The sequence below is a fragment of the Oncorhynchus tshawytscha genome, linkage group LG07, assembly GCF_018296145.1.
Source record: "Oncorhynchus tshawytscha isolate Ot180627B linkage group LG07, Otsh_v2.0, whole genome shotgun sequence".
NCBI classification, from domain to species: Eukaryota; Metazoa; Chordata; class Actinopteri; order Salmoniformes; family Salmonidae; genus Oncorhynchus; species Oncorhynchus tshawytscha.
The window spans coordinates 52,310,219-52,337,620 of record NC_056435.1 but is presented as its reverse complement, the minus strand read 5'-3'; the positions used below and the strand labels follow the sequence as shown (position 1 = coordinate 52,337,620).

The following is a 27,402-nucleotide window of genomic DNA, read 5'->3' as shown; positions in this document are numbered from 1 at the left end:
TATTCTTGTAGGGGCTGCACACGGGCCTAGCACCTACCACATCGTCCTATAGCAAACCATATTCACACCTTAGCGTCACATTCAGTCCTCCAGCTTTCTTTACCTTCTTGTCGCTCCACAAAACCTCGTTGTCTGATTGTGAACTCTCACCCCGGTGGTCGGGAAATGTCAAAGAGAGGCCCGTGCTGCAGCAGGGGGGGCGTAAATAAAATATAAACAACAGTTTATTGCTTTATTTTCAGATAATTTATTTTCCTTTCTTATTTAACAAGTGTCATATACAATACTAGCATCAGAAACCGACGCGTATCTGACCAGCTCTGACAACAATTTGCAGTCTTGATCATTCTCGTCTCGCATAACAATCCTTGCCAAACATGTGAGTAGCAACCGCTGCTGTATGTTTCCTTTAGTAAACCTGTTATCTGCGATATGGCTTTCTCCCATGTGTCCCCTCCCATTTTCACAGATAGGCTTAACAATGTCGGTGTGCAGTGTTTCATACAAAAAAGCTGTCTGTGTTCCTCTACAGTTATACCTGCTCGGCTGCTGCGCTGCACATTTATAAACGCTGCGTTTGTATGGCGACGTCGATTCATTGTTTTTTATTTTATTTTTTAGAGTTCCCCATGCGTTGCGTTGTCTTAGTGTTTAGCTGGCGAAAGGAAATCATTATTAAGGGACCTAGGAATCGCTAGCTATAGTATCTCTTTTGAAAAATAATTACATTTTCATCCCGTTTAATAACTCAGGATATCACATCGGGATCACATAGTCAGTATGGTGATATAGGCTGCTTAGCTATATGAAATTAGAAACACCACAAATGATTACAGTAGTAATATTTTGTATTCATTTTGTATAGGCTAACCCTAACAAATATCCCGTGTATGAATGATCAAAGCATTATTATAGGCTATTTGTCTCTTATTATGGGCAGGTAAGACATACTGACAGCTGGTGTGTCTATTTACAGTGCAGTTTGATTGGGGGAATTGCACACAAACATGTTAGTCTGTTTGTCTCAATAGTCCGTTATTGAAGTTATAACATGGTAGGCCTAATAAACATGGTAAGGCAGCAAATGCAACACAAATGCATGCTGACCATCAATTAAAATAAATAATGTATCATAGTAGTGGAATAATCATATCTGGGCCAGCTGACATGCTGTTATTTATGTCTGGGCCCAAGGGTGGCACCAGACTACACGAAACACCTTGGATTCATCACCCACACTTCTAAGGTTGTATCTTGGATTTTTTTTCTTTTTTCATTTATCCCTGTTATACTAGTGATGAGTTAGGCCTAGTCTACTTCATACTCAGAGTTTGGTTGCTAATTTAGTTGTTTTACTCAACAACAACAAAAAAACACCGGGGGTAGAAACAATAAATTGTAAACCTGGGTCCGTATTCATAAAGTAGGAGTGCTGATCTAGGATAATTTTTGCCTTTTAGATCATTATTGACTGGAGGTTTACCTGATCCTCGATCAGCGCTCCTACACTGAGATACTTTATGCGTACAGGCCCTTTAGTAAACCTTTCCATTTTTTCTCAAAATGTTCTCTTGCAGGAGGGAGAAAATAATGCTCCTGTTGCTGATGTCCATCCAACCTACGAGCTCTTTCTCCACCATGACACCCAGCAGAGGACTTTGGGATTGACGCTGGGATCACTCCCACTGATGGCCTGGACTGGGTAGGAATACTGTGTGTGTGTGTGTGTGTGTGTTTAATAGACAGTGATCATTAGACAGACATACAAATGTCCCTTTTCAAAACCATTATACCAGAAACCCTAGACCCACTCCAATTTGCATACCACCCAAACAGATCCACAGACGATGACATCTCTATTGCACTCCACACTGCCCTTTCCCACCTGAACAAAAGGAACACCTATGTGAGAATGCTATTCATTGACTACAGCTCAGCGTTCAACACCATAGTGCCCTCAAAGCTCATCACTAAACTAACGATCCTGGGACTAAACACCTCCATCTGCAACTGGATCCTGGACATCCTGACGGGCCGCCCCCAGGTGGTGAGGGTAGGTAGCAACACATCTGCCACGCTGATCCTTAACACTGGAGCCCCTCAGGGGTGCGTGCTCAGACTCCTCCTGTACTCCCTGTTCACCCACGACTGCATGGCCAGGCACGACTCCAAAACCATCATTAAGTTTGCAGACGACACAACACTGATCGCCGACAATGACGAGACAGCCTATAGGGAGGAAGTCAGAGACCTGGCCGGGTGGTGCCAGAATAACAACCTATCCCTCAACGTAACCAAGACTAAGGAGATTATTGTGGACTACAGGAAAAGGAGGACCGAGCACACCCCATTCTCATCGACAGGGCTGTAGTGGAGCAGGTTGAGAGCTTCAAGTTCCTTGGTGTCCACATCACCAACAAACTAGAATGGTCCAAACATACCAAGACAGTCGTAAAGAGGGCACGACAAAGCCTATTCCCCCTTAGGAAACTAAAAATATTTAGCAATGGTCCTGAGATCCTCAAAAGGTTCTACAGCTGCGACATTGAGAGCACCCTGACTGGTTGCATCACTGCCTGGTACAGCAATTGCTCGGCCTCCAACCGCAAGGCACTACAGAGGGTAGTGCGTACAGCCCAGTACATTACTGGGGCTAAGCTGCCTGCCATCCAGGACCTCTACACCAAGCGGTGTCAGAGGAAGGCCCTAAAAATTGTCAAAGACCCCAGCCACCCCAGTCATAGACTGTTCTCTCTACTACCGCATGGCAAGCGGTACCGGAGTGCGAAGTCTAGGACAAAAAGGCTTCTCAACAATTTTTACCCCCAAGCCATAAGACTCCTGAACAGGTAATCAAATGGCTACCCAGACTATTTGCATTGTGTGCCCCCCACCCCTCAACCCCTCTTTTACGCTGCTGCTACTCTCTGTTTATCATATATGCATAGTCACTTTTAACTATACATTCATGTACATACTACCTCAGTTGGTCCGACCAACCAGTGCTCCCGCACATTGGCTAACCGGGCTATCTGCATTGTGTCCCGCCACCCGCCAACCCCTCTTTTACGCTACTGCTACTCTCTGTTCATCATATATGCATAGTCACTTTAACCATATCTACATGTACATACTACCTCAAATCAGCCCGACTAACCGGTGTCTGTATGTAGCCTCTCTATTTTTATAGCCTTGCTACTGTTATTTTTTACTATTGTTTTTTATTTCTTTACTTACCTATTTTTCACCTAATACCTTTTTTGCACTATTGGTTAGAGCCTGTAAGTAAGCATTTCACTGTAAGGTCTACGGCGCACGTGACAAATAAACTTTGATTTGATTTTCCTTGTATCAAAATGTTCTAATGAAATCGTTCATAGGTCTTTGGTCCCACTCTACAGTGTGTGTGTGTTCATGGGATAACATCTATCTTATATTTTTCACTGTACTGTAGGTTTCAGCTGTCCTGCTGAGTAATGGGGAGCTGCTGGAGCTGTCTATACAGAGACCCCATACAAGACAACCATCTCACTAAATTCAAGGTTCCTTTCTAAACCCTCATATATTGGCTGCCCTAGTGTGTGGTTTTGATTTGATTTGATCAGATACCTAGTCTATGGTGTTTTATTGTTATGATGAGCTGTTCTTTGCTGTTGTGCTTTTGTCCTATACACCTGGCTATTATGGCTCGGAAATAACAGTGGATAGTCAGCTATCCAGCTATCAATTGATGCCTAATATCTATAAAAATATATATATACAGTGGGGAGAACAAGTATTTGATAACCTGCAAAATCGGCAGTGTTTCCTACTTACAAAGCATGTAGAGGTCTGTAATTTTTATCATAGGTACACTTCAACTGTGAGAGACGGAATCTAAAACAAAAATCCAGAAAATCACATGGTATGATTTTTAAGTAATTCATTTGCATTTTATTGCATGACATAAGTATTTGATCACCTACCAACCAGTAAGAATTCCAGCTCTCACAGACCTGTTAGTTTTTCTTTAAGAAGCCCTCCTGTTCTCCACTCATTACCTGTATTAACTGCATCTGTTTGAACTCGTTACCTGTATAAAAGACACCTGTCCACACACTCAATCAAATAGACTCCAACCTCTCCACAATGGCCAAGACCAGAGAGCTGTGTAAGGGCATCAGGGATAAAATTGTAGACCTGCACAAAGCTGGTATGGGCTACAGGACAATAGGCAAGCAGCTTGGTGAGAAGGCAACAACTGTTGGCGCAATTATTAGAAAATGGAAGAAGTTCAAGATGACGGTCAATCACCCTCGGTCTGGGGCTCCATGCAAGATCTCACCTCGTGGGGCATCAATGATCATGAGGAAGGTGAGGGATCAGCCCAGAACTACACGGCAGGATCTGGTCAATGACCTGAAGAGAGCTGGGACCACAGTCTCAAAGAAAACCATTATTAACACACTACGCGGTCATGGATTAAAATCCTGCAGTGCACGCAAGGTCCCCCTGCTCAAGTCAGCGCATGTCCAGGCCCGTCTGAAGTTTGCCAATGACCATCTGGATGATCCAGAGGAGGAATGGGAGAAGGTCATGTGGTCTGACGAGACAAAAATAGAGCTTTTTGGTCTAAACTCCACTCGCCGTTTTTGGAGGAAGAAGAAGGATGAGTACAACCCCAAGAAAACCATCCCAACCGTGAAGCATGGAGGTGGAAACATAATTCTTTAGGGATGCTTTTCTGCAAAGGGGACAGGATGACTGCACCGTATTGAGGGGAGGATGGATGGGGCCATGTATCGCGAGATCTTGGCCAACAACCTCCTTCCCTCAGTAAGAGCATTGAAGATGGGTTGTGTCTGGGTCTTCCAGCATGACAATGACCTGAAACACACAGCCAGGGCAACTAAGGAGTGACTCCGTAAGAAGCATCTCAAGGTCCTGGAGTGGCCTAGCCAGTCTCCAGACCTGAACCCAATAGAACATCTTTGGAGGGAGCTGAAAGTCCGTATTGCCCAGCGACAGCCCCGAAACCTGAAGGATCTGGAGAAGGTCTGTATGGAGGAGTGGGCCAAAATCCCTGTTGCAATGTGTGCAAACCTGGTCAAGAACTACAGGAAACGTATATGATCTCTGTAATTGCAAACAAAGGTTTCTATACCAAATATTAAGTTCTGCTTTTCTGATGTGTCAAATACTTATGTCATGCAATAAAATGCTAATTAATTACTTAAAAATCATACAATGTGATTTTCTGGATTTTTGTTTTAGATTCCGCCTCTCACAGTTGAAGTGTACCTATGATAAAAATTACAGACCTCTACATGCTTTGTAAGTAGGAAAACCTGCAAAATCGGCAGTGTATCAAATACTTGTTCTCCCCATTGTATATCTTGTCAACTACTGGATAGGTGCAGTGAAATATACTGTACTAAGCCCTGTTTACCTTTTGTTTACATATAGTGACTGCATTATAGACAATGTACTTCCAAATACAATAATCGGTCTTAATTTAGACACAGATTTATGCTCTGCATCTATGTCAGTGGTCACCAACCTTTTCTGAGTCGAGATCACTTTCGCAGTCAAAAAGCAAGCCGAGATCTAACGCTCAGATTTTTTTTTAAAGAAGGAAAGATTACTTTAAAAAATGTAACATTAACCTAATAGAAACAGTTCTGTAGGAATGACGTTTGTGCACTAGGCCTCATACATTATCACAATATATATACTCAATATATACTGTATATGCCTGCCCTGCCAATATTGTTTTTCTCAGCCCATATTACATTTGAAAACTTGAGCTTTATAACAAAATAGATCAGTTGGTGTAGCACTTGCGAGGCACAGCTGAGCATTAATTGAAATAATTTACAAAAAGTTAGCTTTTTTATTTGACTGGACTGATGGTACCTGCATCTGATGGACATGGTGCTTTCAAGACAACTGGGAACTCTGGGGGGGAAAATCATGACGTCAGGGATCTTCACGTCGGAACGTTGGAGCTCTAGAAAGATGCCAGTTTCCGACTTGGAATTCGCAGTTGGATGACTGTTCAAAACTTTTTTACACAGTCTGATCTCTTTTTTTCCCCCAAAGTTCCCAGTAGTCTTGAATGCATTGAAGTCGGAAGTCAGAGATTTCCGAGTTCCCAGTTATTTTGAACACGGCTTTAGTCTCAGCGGAGGAAGGGAAGGAGAGCGCAGCAGAGGGTCTGCCTTTCACTGTCCATGCTCTTTCCTTCCTTTCCTGGGGTGGCAGGTAGCCTAGTGGCTAGAGCATTGGGCCAGTAACCGAAAGGTTGCTGGTTTGAATCCCCGAGCTGACAAGGTAAAAATCTGTTCTGCCCCTTCCGGAGGAATTACATTTATTTATTTTATTTAACTAGGCAAGTCAGTTATGAACAAATTCTTATTTATAATGATGGCCACTGTTCCCTGGTGGGCCGTCATTGTAAATAAGAATTTGTTCTTAACCGAATTGCCTAGTTAAATAAAAAATAAAAAGTTAATTCCTCCGGTGATACTGACCAGAGAGAGTGGACACCATCTTCCACCTGATGGCGAAACTCAACCCTGATCTGTACTTCTCTACAACTTTGTCCCTGACCTGTTTGGAGAGCTCTTTGGTCTTCATGGTGCCGCTTGCTTGGTGGCGCCCCTTGCTTAGTGGTGTTGCAGACTCTGGGACTTTTCAGAATAGGTGTGTATATATACTGAGATCATTTGACAGATCATGTGACACTTAGATTGCACACAGTTGGACTTTATTTAACTAATTATGTGACTTCTGAAGGTAATTGGTTGCACCAGATCTTATTTAGGGGCTTCATAGCAAAGGGCGTGAATATATATGCACACACCACTTTTCAGTTCTTTATTTTGTAGAATTAAAAAAATAAAATAATAATTAATTTCACTTCATCAATTTGGACTATTTTGTGTATGTCCATTTAAATTACAGGTTGTAATGCAACAAAATAGGAAAACGCCAAGCGTGATGAATACTTTTGCAAGACACTGTATCGCCAACAGCGCAACACCAAAAACAGGAGAGCAAACCTTTATGCATTCTTGTTGGCTTTTCTACAGAAATGTTTGGTGATCGACTAGGAATGCCTTGAAGATCGACCGGTTGGTGACCACTGATCTATTTCGTGCTTATGGAGACTATATGTATGCTATATAAATACTTTATAAATTGTAGCTTGTTTGAAGTGGGACCACAAACGGGTACCTTACTTATTGGTATTTTCCCATGGCAGGTGACCAATGTGGATGATGAGGGGAATGAGTTGGGTTCTGGGACCATGGAGCTCACCCAGACCGAGCTCATCCTACACACATGCAAGAGGGACGCCATCCGGTGGCCCTACCTATGTCTGCGGCGCTATGGCTACGACTCCAACCTCTTCTCATTCGAGAGTGGCCGGCGCTGTCAGACTGGACAGGGTGAGTCTGAACCAACTGGCCTAGCAAATAGTTCATAGGTATTACAAAATGTTGCCCTATGAGATGTGTGTACATACAGTGCTGAATAAGGGCAACGTTTCTGTTCTACTTTGTATGAAAATGAACCACAATTGGAATGAGAATTTATTTTTGGTCAGGAATCTTTGCTTTTAAACAGCTTTAGATTAGTTTAAGATAACTACACACTATACACACATATACTATATACACATATTATATACACATACACATATTATATACACATACACATATTATATACACATACACATATTATATACACATACACATATTATATACATATATTATATACACATACATATATTATATACACATACATATATTATATACATATTATATATGCATACACATATATTATATACGCGTACACATATTATATACACGTACACATATTATATACACGTACACATATTATATACATATATTATATACATATATTATATACACATACATATATTATATACACATACATATATTATATACACATATTATATACACATACACATTATATACACATACACATATTATATACACATACACATATTATATACACATACACATTATATACACATACACATATTATATACACATACATATATTATATACATATATTATATACACGTACACATATTATATACATGTATTATATACACGTACACGTATTATATACACGTACATATACACATACATATATTATATACACATACATATATTATATACACATACATATATTATATACACATACATATATACATATATTATATACATATATTATATACATATATTATATACACATACATATTATATACACATACACGTATTATATACACGTATTATATACGCGTATTATATACACGTACACGTATTATATACACGTACACGTATTATATACACGTACACGTATTACATACACGTACACGTATTACATACACGTACACGTATTATATACACGTACACGTATTACATACACGTACATCTATTATATACACATATATTATATATACATATACACATTATATATTATATACACATACATATATTATATGCACATTATATGCACATTATATACACATTATATACACATTATATACACATTATATACACATTATGTACACATTATATACACATACACATATTATATACACATACATATATTATATATACATATATTATATATACATATATTATATATACACATATTATCTATACACATATTATATACATATATTATATACATATATTATATTATATATACATATATTATATATACACACATACATATATTATATACACATACATATATTATATACACATATTATATACACATATTATATACACATATTATATACACATATTATATACACATACACATATTATATACACATTATATACACATACACATATATTATATATACATATTATATATACATATACATATTATATATTATATACACATACATATATTATATACACATACATATATTATATACATATATTACATACATATATTATATACACATACACATATTATATACATATTATATACACATACACATATTATATACACATACATATATTATATTATATATTATATATACATATATTATATACACATACAATATACATATTATATACACATTATATACACATACACATATTATATACACATACATATATTATATATTATATATACATATATTATATATACACATTATATATAGACATATTATATATACATATTATATATACATATCTTATATATACACACATACATATATTATATATACATATCTTATATATACACACATACATATATTATATATACATATATACATATATTATATATACACACATACATATATTATATATACATATATTATATATACACACATACATATATTATATATACATATATTATATATACACACACATACATATATTATATATACACACACATACATATATTATATATACATATATTATATATACATATATTATATATACACACACACACACATGAAGTCAGACGTTTACATACACTTAGGTTGGAGTCATTAAAACTCGTTTTCAACCACTCCACAAATTTCTTGTTAACAAACTATAGTTTTGGCAAGTCGGTTAGGACATCTAATTTGTGCCTGACACAAGTCATTTTTCCAACAATTGTTTACAGACATTATTTCACTGTATGACAATTCCAGTGGGCCAGAGGTCTACATACACTAAGTTGACTGTGCATTTAAACAGCTTGGAAAATTCCAGAAAATTAAGTCATGGTTTTAGAAGCTTCTGATAGGCTAATTGACATCATTTGAGTCAATTGGAGGAAACCGGTACAAAAGTATATATATCCACAGTAAAAACGAGTCCTATGTCGACAACCTGAAAGGCCGCTCAGAAAGGAAGAAGCCACTGCTCCAGAACCACCATAAAAAAGCCAGACTACGGTTTGCAACTGCACATGGGGACAAGCATACTTCCAAAGTTGTGGCAAAATGGCTTAAGGAAAACAAAGTCAAAGTATTGCAGTGGCCATCACAAAGCCCTGACCTCAATTCTATAGAAAATTTGTGAGCAGAACTGAAAAGGCGTGCGAAAGGAAGGAGGCCTACAAACCTGACTCAGTTACACCAGCTCTGTCAGGAGGAATGGGCCAAAATTCACCCAACTTATTGTGGGAAGCTTGTGGAAGGCTACCTGAAATGTTTGACCCAAGTTGAACAATTTAAAGGCAATGCTACCAAATACTAATTGAGTGTATGTAAACTTCTGACCCACTGGGAATGTGATGAAAGAAATAAAAGCTGAAATAAATCATTCCCTCTACTATTATTCTGACTTCTCACATTCTTAAAATAAAGTGGTGATCCTAACTGACCTAAGACAGAGAATTGTTACTAGGATGAAATGTCAGGAATTGTGAAAAACTTAGTTTAAATGTAGTTGGCTAAGGTGTATGTAAACATCTGACTTCAACTGTATGTGTGTTTTCTCTTGTGGTTGTGCAGGGATCTTTGCGTTTAAATGTTCTCGTGCGGAGGAGATTTTCAACCTCCTCCAGGAGCTGATGCAGTGCAACAGTATCAATGTGGTGGAGGAGCCTATGATCATGACCGGCAGTGGACGCGCACGAGAGATAGACATGCCTCGAACACCACAGACACCCAACAGTAAGCACAAACACAGATAAACACACACAATTTAAAATGTAATTTCACAGTAATACAGGACAGATGTGGAGCAATAGCTGAGAATATGTGTTTGAAAAGAGTTGGGTGAAAAGCAGAGTAATAATTCCAGATATCAGGGATCTGGTGTCGAAAGAAAATCAAATAACATTTAATTTGTTACATGTCCCAAATACAAAGCCTTAACCGTGATTTTTTTTGCTTAAATCCAAAATCGAATTATATGTCACATTGCACCAAATACAACAGGTGTAGACTTTAACGTGAAATGCTTATGAGCCCTTCCTAACAATCCAGAGTTTAAAAATATAGTAACACAACAAATAAAATATACAAGAATGGAACTATATACACAATTTTGTTCCTTATTTTATCTTACCTTTATTTAACTAGGCAAGTCAGTTAAGAACAAATTCTTATTTTCAATGACGGCTTAGGAACAGTGGGTTAACTGCCTGTTCAGAGGCAGAATGACAGATTTGTACCATGTCAGCACGGGGATTTGAACTTGCAACCTTCCGGTTACTAGTCCAACACTAACGCAGTGGTTTTTAATCTGGGTTCGATCGAACCCCAGGTGTTCGGTGAGTCAGTCTCAGGGATTCGGCGGAGGTCAAGACACATCTGACTCATATGATTTGTGATGACACGCCCCGCGTCCTAACTGCATGATTTGCAATGCCAAGTTGAGCAATTCTAGTCTAGCACCGGCAAAACTAAGAGAACACTTCCTTAAGCTGCATGGAGATGGAAAATACAAGAACACAACGCTCGCTGAATTCAAGGTGAAGAGAGCCAGATTCGATGAAAAGGCTACTCTGCCTGTTCTCGGCTTTGTACCCATCAACAAACCGATCCTCACAGCATCGTACAAAGTTGCTTACCTGATTGCAAAGCAGGGCAAACCACACACACCATTGGTGAAACACTCATAAAACCAGTTGTGTTGAAGATGGCGAATATCATGCTGGGAAAAGAGGCTGAAATTAAGTTATCCCAAATTCCTCTTTCAAATGACACCATCAGCGACAGAATAGAGGACATGAGCAAAGACATCTTGGCTCAAGTAGTTGCTTGATTTCAAGCCCGGCAAAATTCAGCCTTCAACTCGACGAGACCACAGACGTCTCCAATCTAAGCCAGCACACAAATACAGCAAGCTATGTGAAAGACGACGTGATAAAAGGAAGATTTTTTTTATTTTGTAAGCCTCTTACAACAACTAAGGCAGCCGATGTGAAGAAACTTGTGGAGGACTTCTTCAAAGACAACAATCTTTCGTGGGATATGGTTTCTGCAGTTTGTTCGGACGGAGCTCCAGTCATGCTGGGAAGAAAGTCTGGTTTTGGTGCCCTAGTGAAAGCCGATGCACCACACATCATTGTTACGCATTGTATTCTGCACAGGCATGCGTTGGCAACAAAAACCTTACCTCCAAAACTGGCAGAAGTATTAAAAATTGTAGTGGAATGCGTGAACTGTGCGCCAACTAGTGCTCTGAGGCACCGCATCTTCAGTGAACTGTGTAAAGAAATGGGCTCTGAATTCAAGGTACTTCTGTACCATTCGGTGGTTATCCCGGGGACAGGTTTTGAATCGTGTTTTTGCCGTGCGTGTGGAATTAGCCCTGTTTTTGCAAGAGCACCAACATTGTCATGTAGATTGCTTCAAAAATTCTGAGGTCATTCTCATTTTAGCGTACATGGCTGATATCTTCGCAGCTCTCAATCATCTCAATCAAAAGATGCAGGGCGGTGGAGTCAACATCATCGAAGCAGAGGAAAACCTGTAGGCTTTTCAAAAAAAGTTACCGTTATGGAAACGACGAACACAGAACGATAACTTCGCAAACTTTCCCCTGCTGGACGACTGTGTAAGTAAGATCGAAGATGTATCTGGAATCGGAGACATTTCTGTACCCGCGGAACTGAAGCAAGCAATTGCCACGCACTTAGATGAACTTGCAAAGTCTCGACGGATACTTCCCTACAAGAGAGTCATATCCAGCATGGGTGAGACAGCCGTTCACGTTTAGTGTTGAGACAACAGATGTCAATGATGAATACCTCGATGAAATCATTGAAATTCAGCAGAGCCAGGTTCAACAGCAACTCTTCAGAACAACAACGCTTTCAACGTTTTGGTGTCAACAAATGGTAACGTACCCTGTTATTGCTAAGAAAGCTTTCATACCGTTTGTTACAACATATCTTTGCGAGCAATCCTTTTCGAGGACGCTGGACATAAAAATGAAGAAAAGGAACAGACTTTGTTGTGAAAATGACATGAGAGTGGCACTTGCCAAGGTGAAGCCGTACATTTCTGAACTGGTCTCTGAAAGGCAACAGCAGAAGTCACACTGATTTGCAGTAAATATTCATTATTATGTCTTTGTTTGAAAATCATATTTTGATGATTTTGTTCTTTGAACACAGTGATGTTGATGCACGGTTCATTTTGTGCACCAGTAAAATATATACCTATGTTTTGAATTTGAAAAAAATCATATATTTTATTTTTCCAATTAAGAAGGGTTCGGTGAATGAGCATATGAAACTGGTGGGGTTCAGTACCTCCAACAAGGTTAAGAACAACTGCTCTAACCACTAGGCTACCCTGCCGCCCCATACAAGGAGTACCAGTATCAGATCAGCGTGCAGGGGTACGAGGTAGATATGTACGGTGCAGTCGGGATGGATTCAGACCCCTTCACTTTTTCCACATTTTGTTACATTACTGCTTTATTCTAAAATTGATTATATTAACTTTTTTCCTCATCAATTTACACACAATACCCCATGATGACGAAACAGAAACGTTTTTTTTTCAATATTTTTGCAAATGTATAAAAAAATTAAAAACATACCTTATTTAAATAAGTATACAGACCCTTTAATATGAGACTCAAAATTGAGCTCAGGTGCATCCGGTTTCCATTGATCATCCTTGAGCTGTTTCTACAACTTGATTGGAGTGCACCTGTGGTAAATTCAATTGATTGGACATGATTTGGATTGTCCCACAGTTGTCAGACTCCAGTCACCCAAGTCATAGACTGTTCTCTCTGCTACCGCACTGCAAGCAGTACCGGAGCGCCAAGTCTAGGAACAAAAGGCTCCTTAACAGCTTCTAACCACAAGCCATAAGACTGCTGAACAATTAATGAAATGGCCACCCGGACTATTTACATTGAGACATCCCCCCTCACTTTGTTTTTACACTGCTGCTACTCGCTGTTTATTATCTATGCATAGTCACTTTACCCCTGCCTGCATGTACAAAATAACTTGACTAACCTGTAACCCCGCACATTGACTCGGGACTGGTACCCCTTATGTAGCCTTGTTATTTTTGTTTTATTTATTTTACTATTTTTACCTTCGTTTTTTACAGAAAAGATTTACTAACTCTTTCTTGAACTGCATTGTTGGTTAAGGGTTTGTAAGTAAGCATTTCACGGTATAAGGTTGTATTTGGAACCTGTTGTATTCGGAACATGTGACAAGAACAATTTGATTTGATAGTGCATGTCAGAGCAAAAACCAAGCCATGAGGTCGAAGGAATTGTGTGTAGAGCTCCAAGACAAGATTATGTCGAAGCACAGATCTGGGGAAGGGTACCATAACAGTTCTGCAGCATTGAAGTGGCACAGCGGTCTAAGGCACTGCATCACAGTGCTAGAGGCGTCACTATAGACCCGGGTTCGATACCGGGTTGTATCACAACCGGCCGTGATTGGGAGTACCATAGGGCAATTGGCCCAGCGTCGTCCGTGTTAGGGGAGGGTTTGACTTGACTAGTTAAATAGGAGGTAAAAATATATACAGTTGAAGTCAGAAGTTTACATATACCTTAACCTGAGTTTAAATGTACTTGGCTTTCACAATTCCTGACATTTAATCCTAGTAAAAATTCCCTGTTTTAGGTCAGTCAGGTTCACCACTTTATTTTAAGAATGTGAGATGTCAGAATAATAGTAGAGGGAATGATTTATTTAAGCTTTTATTTCTTTCATCACATTCCCAGTGGGTCAAAAGTTTATATAAACTTAATTAGTATTTGGTAGCATTGCCTTTAAATTGTTTAACTTGGGTCAAACGTTTTGGATAGCCTTCCACAAGCTTCCAACAATAAGTTGGATGAATTTTGGCCCATTTCTCCTTACAGAGCTGGTGTAACTGAGTCAGGTTTGTAGGCCTCCTTGCTCGCACACACGTTTTCAGTTCTGCACACACATTTTCTATAGGATTGTGGTCAGGGCTTTGTGATAGCCACTCCAATACCTTGATATTGTTGTCCTTAAGCCATTTTGCCACAACTTTGGAAGTATGCTTGGGGTCATTGTCCATTTGGAAGACCCATTTGCGACCAAGCTTTAACTTCCTGACTGATGTCTTGAGATGTTGCTTCAATGTATCCCCGTAATTTTCCATTCTCATGATGCCATCTATTTTGTGAAGTGCACCACTCCCTCCTGCAGCAAAGCACCACCACAACCTGATGGTGCCACCCCTGTGCTTCACGGTTGGGATGGTGTTCTTCGGCTTGCAAGCATCCCCCTTTTCCCTCCAAACATAACAATGGTCATTATGGCCAAACAGTTAGATTTCTGTTTCGTCACACCAGAGGACATTTCTCCAAAAAGTACTATCTTTGTCCCCATATGCAGTTGCAAACCGTAGTCTGGCTTTTTTTATGGCGGTTTTGGAGCAGTGGCTTCTTCCTTGCGGAGCGGCCTTTCAGGTTATATCAACATAGGAATAGTTTTACTGTGGATATAGATAATTTTGTACCTGTTTCCTCCAGCATCTTCACAAGGTCCTTTGCTGTTGTTCTGCGATTGATTTGCACTTTTCGCACCAAATACGTCCATCTCTAGGAGACAACGCGTCTCCTTCCTGAGCGGTATGATGGCCGTGTGGTCCCATGGTGTTTTGTACTTGCGTACTATTGTTTGTACAGATGAACGTGGTACCTTCCGGTGTTTGAAAATTGCTCAGAAGTATGAACCAGACTTGTGGAGGTCTACAATTTTTTTTCTGAGGTCTTGGCTGATTTCTTTTGATTTTCCCATGATTTCCAGCAAAGAGGCTCTGAGTTTGAAGGTAGGCCTTGAAATACATCCACAGGTACACCCCCAATTAACTCAAATGATGTCAATTAGCCTATCAGAAGCTTCTAAAGCCATGACATCATTTTCTGTAATTTTCCAAGCTGTTTAAATGCACAGTCAACTTAGTGTATGTAGACCTCTGACCCACTGGAATTGTGATACAGTGAATTATAAGTGAAATACTCTGTCTATACATTTTTTGGGAAAAATGACTTGGGTCATGCACAAATTAGATGCCCTAACCGACTTGCCAAAACTATAGTGCATATGGAGTATGTTTTAAAACAAAGCTGTTTTTTTAAACAGGAATTGACAATGTCTCTTATGACTTCACCCGACAAAGAGCATAATGTAAACTGTAGCTTCTATACCACCTAGCAACTAGCTTTTCAACTTACTGAGTAGGGTTTAGACCACAGTTTGTGAGTTGCCCTTTGGGAGTTATCATAGATATCTTTAGACATCTCTGAAAACAAGTAACTTCATCTTAAGAGCTTGGACCCATGGGGAGATCATGAAGTTCCAAGAATACTTTTTAGAACACCTCAAAAGGTATATTTCAGTTCTTTGGGGTACCTTAGATTTAAGCCATAGATGAGGCCCATAAGCAACGTACATCAAATCAAATCAAATCAAATTTTATTTGTCACATACACATGGTTAGCAGATGTTAATGCGAGTGTAGCGAAATGCTTGTGCTTCTAGTTCCGACAATGCAGTAATAACGAGCAAGTAATCTAACTAACAATTCCAAAAAAAACTACTGTCATACACAGTGTAAGGGGATAAAGAATATGTACATAAGGATATATGAATGAGTGATGGTACAGAGCAGCATAGGCAAGATACAGTAGGTGATATCGAGTACAGTATATACATATGAGATAAGTATGTAAACCAAGTGGCATAGTTAAAGTGGCTAGTGATACATGTATTACATAAGGATGCAGTCGATGATATAGAGTACAGTATCAACGTATGCATATGAGATGAACAATGTAGGGTAAGTAACATTATATAAGGTAGCATTGTTTAAAGTGGCTAGTGATATATTTACATCATTTCCCATCAATTCCCATGATTAAAGTGGCTGGAGTAGAGTCAGTGTCATTGACAGTGTGTTGGCAGTAGCCACTCAATGTTAGTGGTGGCTGTTTAACAGTCTGATGGCCTTGAGATAGAAGCTGTTTTTCAGTCTCTCGGTCCCTGCTTTGATGCACCTGTACTGACCTCGCCTTCTGGATGATAGCGGGGTGAACAGGCAGTGGCTCGGGTGGTTGTTGTCCTTGATGATCTTTATGGTCTTCCTGTGACATCGGATGGTGTAGGTGTCCTGGAGGGCAGGTAGTTTGCCCCCGGTGATGCGTTGTGCAGACCTCACTACCCTCTGGAGAGCCTTACGGTTGTGGGCGGAGCAGTTGCCGTACCAGGCGGTGATGCAGCCCGACAGGATGCTCTCGATTGTGCATCTGCAGAAGTTTGTGAGTGCTTTTGGTGACAAGCCAAATTTCTTCAGCCTCCTGAGGTTGAAGAGGCGCTGCTGCACCTTCTTCACGACACTGTCTTTGTTGGTGGAAAAATTCGGTTTGTCCGTGATGTGTACGCCGAGGAACTTAAAACTTACTACCCTCTCCACTACTGTCCCATCGATGTGGATAGGGGGGTGCTCCCTCTGCTGTTTCCTGAAGTCCACAATCATCTCCTTTGTTTTGTTGACATTGAGTGTGAGGTTATTTTCCTGACACCACACTCCGAGGGCCCTCACCTCCTCCCTGTAGGCTGTCTCGTCGTTGTTGGTAATCAAGCCTACCACTGTAGTGTCGTCCGCAAACTTGATGATTGAGTTGGAGGTGTGCAACGCCACGCGGTCGTGGGTGAACAGGGAGTACAGGAGAGGGCTCAGAACGCACCCTTGTGGGGTCCCAGTGTTGAGGATAATTGGGGTGGAGATGTTGTTACCTACCCTCACCACCTGGGGGTGGCCTGTCAGGAAGTCCAGTACCCAGTTGCACAAGGCGGGGTGAGCTTGATGACGAGTTTGGAGGGTACTATGGTGTTAAATGCTGAGCTGTAGTCGATGAACAGCATTCTCACATAGGTATTCCTCTTGTCCAGTTGGGTTAGGGCAGTGTGCAGTGTGGTTGAGATTGCATTGTGGACCTATTTGGGCGGTAAGCAAATTGGAGTGGGTCCAGGGTGTCAGGTAGGGTGGAGGTGATATGATCCTTGACTAGTCTCTCAAAGCACTTCATGATGACGGAAGTGAGTGCTACCGGGCGGTAGTCATTAAGCTCAGTTACCTTAGCTTTCTTGGGAACAGGGACAATGGGGGCCCTCTTGAAGCATGTGGGAACAGCAGACTGGGATAAGGATTGATTGAATATGTCCGTAAACACACCAGCCAGCTGGTCTTCGCATGCTCTGAGGACGCGGCTGGGGATCCCGTCTGGGCCTGCAGCCTTGCGAGGGTTAACACGTTTAATTGTTTTCCTCACGTCGGCTGCAGTGAAGGAGAGTCCGCAGGTTTTGGTTGCGGGCCGTGTCAGTGGCACTGTATTGTCCTCAAAGCGGCCCAAAAAGTTATTTAGTCTGCCTGGAAGCAAGACATCCTGGTCCGTGACGGGGCTGGTTTTCTTTTTGTAACCCGTGATTGACTGTAGACCCTGCCACATACCTCTTGTGTCTGAGCCGTTGAATTGTGACTCTACTTTGTCTCTACTGACGCTTAGCTTGTTTGATTGCCTTGCGGAGGGAATAGCTACACTGTTTGTATTCGGTCATGTTTCCGGTCACCTTTCCCTGGTTAAAAGCAGTGGTTCGCACTTTCAGTTTCACGCAAATGCTGCCATCAATCCACGGTTTCTGGTTTGCGAATGTTTTAATCGTTGCTATGGGAACGACATCATCAATGCACTTTTTAATGAACTTGCTCACCGAATCAGCGTATTCGTCAATGTAGTTGTTGGACGCAATGCGGAACATATCCCAGTCTGCGTGATCGAAGCAGTCTTGAAGCGTGGAATCAGATTGGTCGGACCAGCGTTGAACAGACCTGAGCGCGGGAGCTTCTTGTTTTAGTATCTGTCTGTAGGCAGGGAGCAACAAAATGGAGTCGTGGTCAGCTTTTCCGAAAGGAGGGCGGAGGAGGGCCTTAAATGCGTTGCGGAAGTTAGAATAGCAATGATCCAAGGTTTTACCAGCCCTGGTTGCGCAATCGATATGTTGATACAATTTAGGGAGTCTTGTTTTCAGATTAGCCTTGTTAAAATCCCCAGCTACAATGAATGCAGCCTCAGGATATGTGGTTTCCAGTTTGCAAAGAGTCAAATAAAGTTAGCTCGGGACCATTGATGTGTCTGCTTGGGGGGGAATATACACGGCTGTGATTATAATCGAAGAGAATTCCTCCTGGTAGATAATGCGGACAACATTTTATTCATGAGGAATAAGTCAGGTGAACAGAAGGACTTGAGTTCCTGTATGTTGTTGTGATCACACCACGTCTCGTTAATCATAAGGCATACGCCCCCACCCCTCTTTTTACCAGAAAGATGTTTGTTTCTGTCGGTGCGATGCGTGAAGAAACCAGCTGGCTGCACCGATTCCGTTAGCGTCTCTCGAGTGAGCCGTGTTTCCGTGAAGCAAAGAACGTTACAGTCTCTGATGTCCCTCTGGAATGCTACCCTTGCTCGGATTTCATCAACCTTGTTGTCAAGAGACTGGACATTGGCGAGTAGTATGCTAGGGAGTGGTGCGCGATGTGCCCGTCTCCGGAGCCTGACCAGAAGACCGCTACGTTTCCCACTTTTACGACATCTTTGTTTTGGGTCGCAGGCTGGGATCCATTCCGTTGTCCTGGGTGGAAGGCAGAACACAGGATCCGCTTCGGGAAAGTCATATTCCTGGTCGTACTGATGGTGAGTTGACGTTGCTCTTATATTCAGTAGTTCTTCCCGACTGTATGTAATGAAACCTAAGATTACCTGGGGTACCAATGTAAGAAATAACATGGTGGTGCCATCATCATGCTGTGGGGTTGTTTTTCAGAGGCAGGGACTGGGAGACTAGTCAGGATCGAGGGAAAGATGAACGGAGCAACGTACAGAGAGATCCTTGATGAAAACCTGCTCCAGAGCGCCCAGGACAATTTTTAAAACCTGTTTTTGCTTCATCATTATGGGGTATTGTGTGTAGATTGACACTGCCTGATATAGAAATCATGGATGGCAGTGAGGTCGGCCCTAGTGAGGTACTGTTCGCTCCGCCCTCTGTAGCGCTTGTAGGTCAAGGGTGGTGCATTTGCCATACCAGTCAAGAGGCTCTCGATGTCCCATGACAAATCTTTTCAGCCTCCTGAGGGGGAAGAGAGGGTGTCGTGCCTTTTCCTCGACTTTGTGTCTGTGTGTGTGATTCATGTTACGTCCTTATTGATGCAGACTCCAAGGAACTTAAAGCCCTTGATCTGCTCCACTACAGCCCCGTCGATGTGGATGAGGATGTGTTTTCCCCTGACATTAAGCGAGAGGTTTTGTCATGGCACCACACTGTCAAGTCTCTGACCTCCTCCCTGTAGGTTGTCTCATCGCCGTCGGTAATCAGGCCTACAGGTCTACCACGTCTTACTGTAAACCCTTTCATCAAACTCAGTTTCAAGCTCCAACCTGTTGGAGGCAGGGAGGGAGGTGGAAGAGTAGGGAGAAGGGAGGTGGAAGGGTAAGGAGGAAGGCAGGTGGAAGGGCAGGGAGGGAGGGATGGAGGGAGATGGAAAGGAAATGGAAGGGTAGGGAGTAGGCCTGGGCGGTATACCATGTACCGTATGCCGGGATATTTGGATATAGCCACGGGATGGTTTTCCAATAGCATCAATACCATTGAAACTATTTCTTTGAAGTTTTTTAATAAATTATCATATTTGTAGCTACTATTTAGGTAAATACCTGCAATTAACTTGTGCAATACGTTAGGAGATGAAGATCGTGTTCTTCATTTCACATGTCACATAATTTTTTATTATGAAGCTACCGATAGTCCCCAGTCACGTGGTGTTTGTTTACAAGCACAAAATTATGAGAGAACGGAGCCTTGTGAGTCACATGCTGTTGTGCAGCACATGTCAGGTGATCTACACTGAGTGTACAATATATTAAGCACACCTGCTCTTTCCACATACCAGATGAATCCATGTGAAAGCTATGATCCCTTATTGATGACACTTGTTAAATCGACTTCAATTAGTGTAGATGAAGGTGAGGAGATAGGTTAAAGAATATTTTTTTTAAACCCTGAGACATGGATTGTGTGCCATTCAAGGTGTTCCTAACCTTTTGGTATTCTCAGTGTAGTTGAAGTATGGAATTCACAACTAAGTGTTTTCCAGCTGGATATATTATAACTATTAAGTGAACTGACTAAAATGTCCTAAATGCTTTGCTTTGCAGTTGTGCATTTGGTTTGCTAATGTAGTAGCTAGTTAGCTAAGTGGGTTAGCATCTTCCAAAATCAAGCTTCACTTGGTAATAGCATCTAATATTGTGGGTATAATTTTTTTAATTGTTTAACCTTTATTTAAATAGGCAAGTCAGTTAAGAACTAATTATTATTTACAATGACGGCCTACCAAAAGGCATCCTGCAGGGACGGGGCTGGGATTGAAAATAAAAATATAGGACATAACACACATCATGACAAGATGACAAGAGACACCACAACACTACATGAAGAGACCTAAGACAACAACATAGCATGGCAGCAACACATGACAACACAACATGGCAGCAGCACATGGTAGCAGCACAAAACATGGTACAAACATTATTGGGCACAGACAACAGCATAAAGGCAAGAAATTAGAGACAACACTATGTCGCACAAAGCAGCCACAACTGTCAGTAAGAGTGTCCATGATTGAGTCTTCGAATGAAGAGATGGATATAAAACTGTCCAGTATTTCTTTTTTTTTCTGGGGGGTTCTTTTTACCCCTTATATATTTTGTGATATCCAATTGGTAGTTACAGTCTTGTCCCATCGCTGCAACTCCCGTACGGACTTGGGAGAGTCGAAGGTCGAGAGCCATGCGTCCTCCGAAACACGACCTCGGCAAGCATCTGCACTCCTTGCTGCTCGCTTAACCCAGAAGCCAGCCTCACCAATGTGTCGGCGGAAACACCGTACAGCTGGCGAAGTTGGCGTGCATGCGCCCGGCCCCCACAAGGAGTTGCCAGAGTGCGATGGGACAAGGATATCCCAGCCGGCCAAGCCCTCTCCTAACCCGGACAACGCTTGGCCAATTGTGCGCCGCCTCATGGGTCAAACCCGGATCTGTAGTGACGCCTCTAACACTGCGATTTAGTGCCTTCGGCCACTCCAGAGGCCCCAAAACTGTGGAGTTTGAGTGTTTTTTGCAGCTCATTCCAGTCACTAGATGCAGCAAACTGAAAATATGAGTGACCCAGGGATGTGTGTGCTTTGGGGACCTTTAACAGAATGTGACTGGTAGATGTTTTTTTGGGGTTAAGTTTAAGGAGCTTCTTTAGCACCTTAGACTCAGTGACTGCCTGCAGGGAGAAACTTTGTAGCGGGGCAGGGGGAAAAGGGGGAGGACCATCGGGGCTAGTCGCATTAGAAGGGGTGGGAGATGAGGAAATTTCGGACAGGCAATGAGGCTAAAGAGCTCAGCCATGTGCTCCTTGTTAGTAACAACCACAGCTGTGAGGAAGAGGGTTTATTCTCCAGATCTTTAACCGTTTTCCAGGACATATTGGAGTTAGACCAACAGAGAAAGAACTGCTCCTTACCCTCTCTAGGGTACATGGGTCCCACCTTGTACGCTAGCGTCCCACCCATAATTAAAATTCCTCAAACATACAAGTAATTTACACCATTTTAAAGATATACTTGTTGTAAATCCAGCCACAGTGTCCGATTTCAAAAAGACTTTACGACGAAAGCACACCAAACGATTATGTTAGGTCAGAGCCAAGTCACAGAAAAACACAGCCATTTTTCCAGCCAAAGAGAGGAGTCACAAAAAGCAGAAATAGAGATAAAATGAATCACTAACCTTTGATGATCTTCATCAGATGAATAAACAATAAATGTTTGTTTAGTTCGATAAAGTCCATCAGTTATGTCCAAATACCTCCTTGTTATTCGCGCCTTGAGTTCACAAATCCAAATTCATGAAGCGCGATCACTAGGTGCAGACGAAAAGTCAAAAAGTTTCGTTACAGTCCGTAGAAACATGTCAAACGAAGTATAGAATCAGTCTTTAGGATGTTTTTAACATAAATCTTCAATAATGTTCCAACCGGAAAATTCCTTTGTCTGTAGAATTGCAATGGAACGCAAGCTAACTATCACGTGAATGAGCGTGGCCAGCTCGTGGCTCCCTGGCAGACCTCTGACTCATTCAGCTCTCATTCGCCCCCACTTCACAGTAGATGCATCAAACAAGGTTCTAAAGACTGTTGACATCTAGTGGAAGCCGTAGGAAGTGCAATATGACCCCATAGACACTGTGTATTCGATAGGCCAAGAGTTGAAAACTACAAACCTCAGATTTCCCACTTCCTGGTTGGATTTTTCTCAGGTGTTTGCCTGCCATATGAGTTCTGTTATCCTCACAGACATAATTCAAACAGTTTTATAAACTTCAGAGTGTTTTCTATCTAAATATATCTATATGCATATTTGAGCTTTTATGGCTGAGTAGCAGGTAGTTTACTTTGGGCACGCTTTTCATCCAAAATTCCAAATGCTGCCCCCTACCCTAGAGAAGTTAAAGTAACTAACTTTGGCCTTCTGGATTGCCTGAGTGCACTTATTTCTCATTTGCCTGAATGAGAGCCTGTCAGCCTATACATGTGTCGAGCCTTTCGCCAAATGGAATTCTTGAGGTGGAGTAATTCTGCTCTGAGCAGCCATTACAAACACAGGCTGTGAAACAGTGAACACTACGGTCATTAGCCTTTCTGGGTGTTTGGAGTCATACCTTGTGGGATTGATAATAATCTGAGAAAGATTTAGGGAGTCCCATTGCTTTACAACTTGGTCAGGTGGTTTAAGCATGTCCCAGTTGAAGGGAGGGAGGTAGATGGAAGGGGAGAGAGGGAGGGAGGTGGAAGGTTATGGATGGATGGAGGGAGGTGGAAGGGTATGGAGGGATGGAGGGAGGTGGAAGGGTATGGAGTGAGAGAGGTGGGAGGGTAGAAAACACAATGACCTGGGGGTAAAACAAAGGCTTCATTACTAAGCAGTCTATGCAATACACCACACACACACACACACCATTAGATTTGCAGACATAAAAACATCTAACCTCATTTACCCAGACTCCCATTCAACACAGTTTGTATTGTCTCCAGCTCCATCATTCCCCGTCCAGGGTTTTCCCAATGGGTATCCGGGGTATCCCATGAGAGCTGAATCCTCCCAGCCCTCTCTAACTGACGATCCCCATGGCCACAGCCTCATGGGCCTGGATGACCAGGTAAGATTGACCCCTCTCCGCTCCATTGTAGTTTTCACATTCTCGTGACGAACCGAGCTGCACTGTAACCGCTGGTTACTCCTCACCTCGCAATGTGTGTAATATCCTCTCTGAGTCCTTGCTAATCTTGCTCTCGCTCTTTATCTTTCTCTTTCTCGCTCTCTTTCTCTCTCCCCATCTCTGCAGGTTCACACCTATATGAATACTGTTACTATGGATGGGGAACTCTCCAGTCGACACTGTGTACACTCTCTACCTGAGGTGCGGCCCACCTCCTTCAACGAGTCAACCCGAGGAGCCATGCCTGTCGGGGGCCAAGGAGGTGGGAAGGCCAGCATGCACTGCTGCCCACTGGAGGAACAACACAAGGAACCCCAGGTATTTCTCCAGCCCTCCTCTCAGGAGGTCAAATTCATGCTGGGACCCACCCCTGCACAGCGCCACCTGCTAGAGAGGGAGAGGCACGGGGGCCACAATCCCCATCTCATGCTGCCTGTAGAGGGCACCACAGGCTCAGAGGCAGAGGGGGACGAGCCTCCTCTGCACTTGTGCAACTCCCACTCCTACCACCACCCTCACTATCACCATGTGATGCACCGGCACCCTGGCCATGAGCACCAGGAAGGCTGCCAGGGCAGCCAGCTCACCTATGAGAACATCAACGGCCTGAGAGGGGGGCGCCGGATGAGACTTAGCCCCAGCAGCGTGTCCCAGTCTGTGGGCTCCAGCAGCAGCAGTAGCACCACCGGAGACAGTCACACACAATCACACCCACACCCCCTCCAACCGCACCCCCACGGCCCATCCTCTCTGCCACCTCAGGGGTACCCCTGTGAGCGGGGCGTAGGGATGGGCGGAAGTCACCGGCGGACAGCTCTGCTCAACTACGAGAACCTGCCGTCGCTGCCGCCGGTGTGGGAGTACCGCGCCCTGCATAGAGACGAGGAGCAGGATGAGGATGACGAGGAACAGGATGAGGAGGAGTACGAGGAAGAGGAAGAGGATTTTGACGAGTACGAGTTTTCAGAGGGTCCTGGGACACCCAACGGGTACCACCAGGACGGGCTGGGGAGGGGGGGGATCCACCGTGACGCCCTGCAGAACTATGTCAACACAGAGCAGGCCCAGCCCAGCCGGCTGCGACATGCCTGCCCCCCTCACCTCCAGACCTGCCACCCCCAGTCGGACCGTGGCGGACGAATATTCAGCTTTGATTTCCGTAGGCGGCCGGGAGGAGGGTTTGGTCGGGGAGAGGGCTGTGAACACGGTCATATGACCCCATCGAGGCAGCTCAACTATATCCAGGTGGACCTCAATGCAGAACTGCCATGCCAGGCCCTCGGTGGGGGTGGAGGGGAAGTCCAATCTCAGCACCAGCCACTACAGCCACAGCACCAGCGCCTGCCACCCCTCAAATGTGGCCCCCAGCAGGCCCCACGGCGCAGTGAGTTCTACGCTGTGATCGACCTGAAGAAGACAGCAGCCATGTCCAACTTGCAGAAAGCCCTCCCCCGGGACGATGGGACGTCGAGAAAGACTCGCCACAACAGCACAAACCTGCCTCTGTAGACGCAGTGAGGAGGAGGAGACAGAGAAAAATGAAGGGAGGGAGAAGAGGGAGGGAGAAGAGAGAGAAACAGGCTTGGTTGGACAGACTGGTATAAGTAACTCAGCAGCACACTGGACCCCTCATTCTCATCCAGCCATCCGACTGTCCTTTTCTGTCCTTTTCTGTCCTGTTCTGTCCTGACCTGACCAGTTGGATCATATACAGGTACCTAATTAGAAAACTAATTGAAACCTATCCGTACATATTCCACTTGATGGAGCGAGATTGGTTTGAAGTTGCAATATTATTATGGGTCACTTTCTGACTGTGGTGAGATGCTGTCTGAGTTAGCAGCAGAAACCTTGGTCGTGGTTGGCTGGGTTTATGGTTAAAGCCTTTAGCTGCCATTGTTTTTTGGTCCTCATTCCATTATCATTCAGTGTTGTTGTTTTATTTATTTTACGTCCCTGTTTACGAACATGGACTACTATCGAGTACAGGTTTACTAGTCCACATTGTTAAATTGGCAGAACATTTTCTGATATGAAAAATAGTTTATTATTCCCTCAATTGTATTCTAATAATGTGCGTTCTTCACCTCACAAGCACTTCGTTTGGCCCAGTGACTGATAGAAAGGACAGATGATGATATATATTTATAACTATCTGCCTTCAGGAATTAGTACAGATCAGTACAGTTTGCACATAATCCTTTGGAATTGTAAAATCGTACATCCTATCGAGTATTATATTTTGAGTATCAATTTTCTCTCTCCTCAAGATTAAATATACATTTTTCACGTTGAAATTGTATTTAAAATGGAAATAATAGTTGTCCTTCATATAATGATAGTGTGTTGATAGACGTTCAGCATCCTCTACTGCCCCCCTACACACTGATTATTGAATTGACCTCTGACCACATATCATTCCCACTTGAATAAGGAATCCATATCTAATTCCTAAACTATGCTTACCTTTGCACTTTTTACCTTCGTGGTCAGACACTGGCCACTGATGTCCCCACAGTTCAGAATCCCTCTGCTCTGGAGTAACAGTAAGGGTGTGTAAGGTTGTGCTTTGACAAACTCCTTAGAGATGGTGATGTCATCACACAGGCCCAAACTATGTATGGATGTTGTTGTTTTTGCAACATTATAGAGACCAATAGCAACTGGAATTTTTCAGAGCAGAATTTGATAATGGCTTGATAATAACCTCACATAAAAAGTAGGTCTTCTTGTTTACTATTTTAGTAAGTATCAGATTGGTAACTGAGGGTCTGAGGGGAATATATCACTATGTGTAATGTTAGCTATTTATGGAAAGTCTATCAGTGAACATTTGACTGAGGATATTGTTTTATTTATTCATTCATCGAGATGTCTATATTGTGATTGTTTTGAAAAAAAATGTGACGACCAGTTTTTCATAATCCAGTCAGTTGGTGATTTGGAGACCAAAGTATCACCAGTCATCAGCAGACTGTCTGTGACACCATTGTAATACCATTGTTATGCCTGTAATTAATAACAATACATTCTGAAGAAGACTGTATTAACATATTAAAGTGCCAAATCTTTACTGTTA

The 27,402-nt window shown here is 42.3% G+C and overlaps 1 protein-coding gene across 1 annotated transcript; it reads left to right on the top strand.

The window, feature by feature from the left end:
- On the top strand, positions 1–27,402 carry LOC112254801 (fibroblast growth factor receptor substrate 2-like). The gene is made up of 7 exons (XM_024427672.2): positions 1–379; positions 1,578–1,702; positions 3,455–3,542; positions 7,247–7,433; positions 10,481–10,642; positions 24,139–24,263; positions 24,450–27,402. Exons 3-7 carry the CDS (start codon positions 3,477–3,479, stop codon positions 25,830–25,832), a joined length of 1,923 nt encoding a protein of 640 aa, XP_024283440.1. The 5' UTR covers positions 1–379; positions 1,578–1,702; positions 3,455–3,476; the 3' UTR covers positions 25,833–27,402.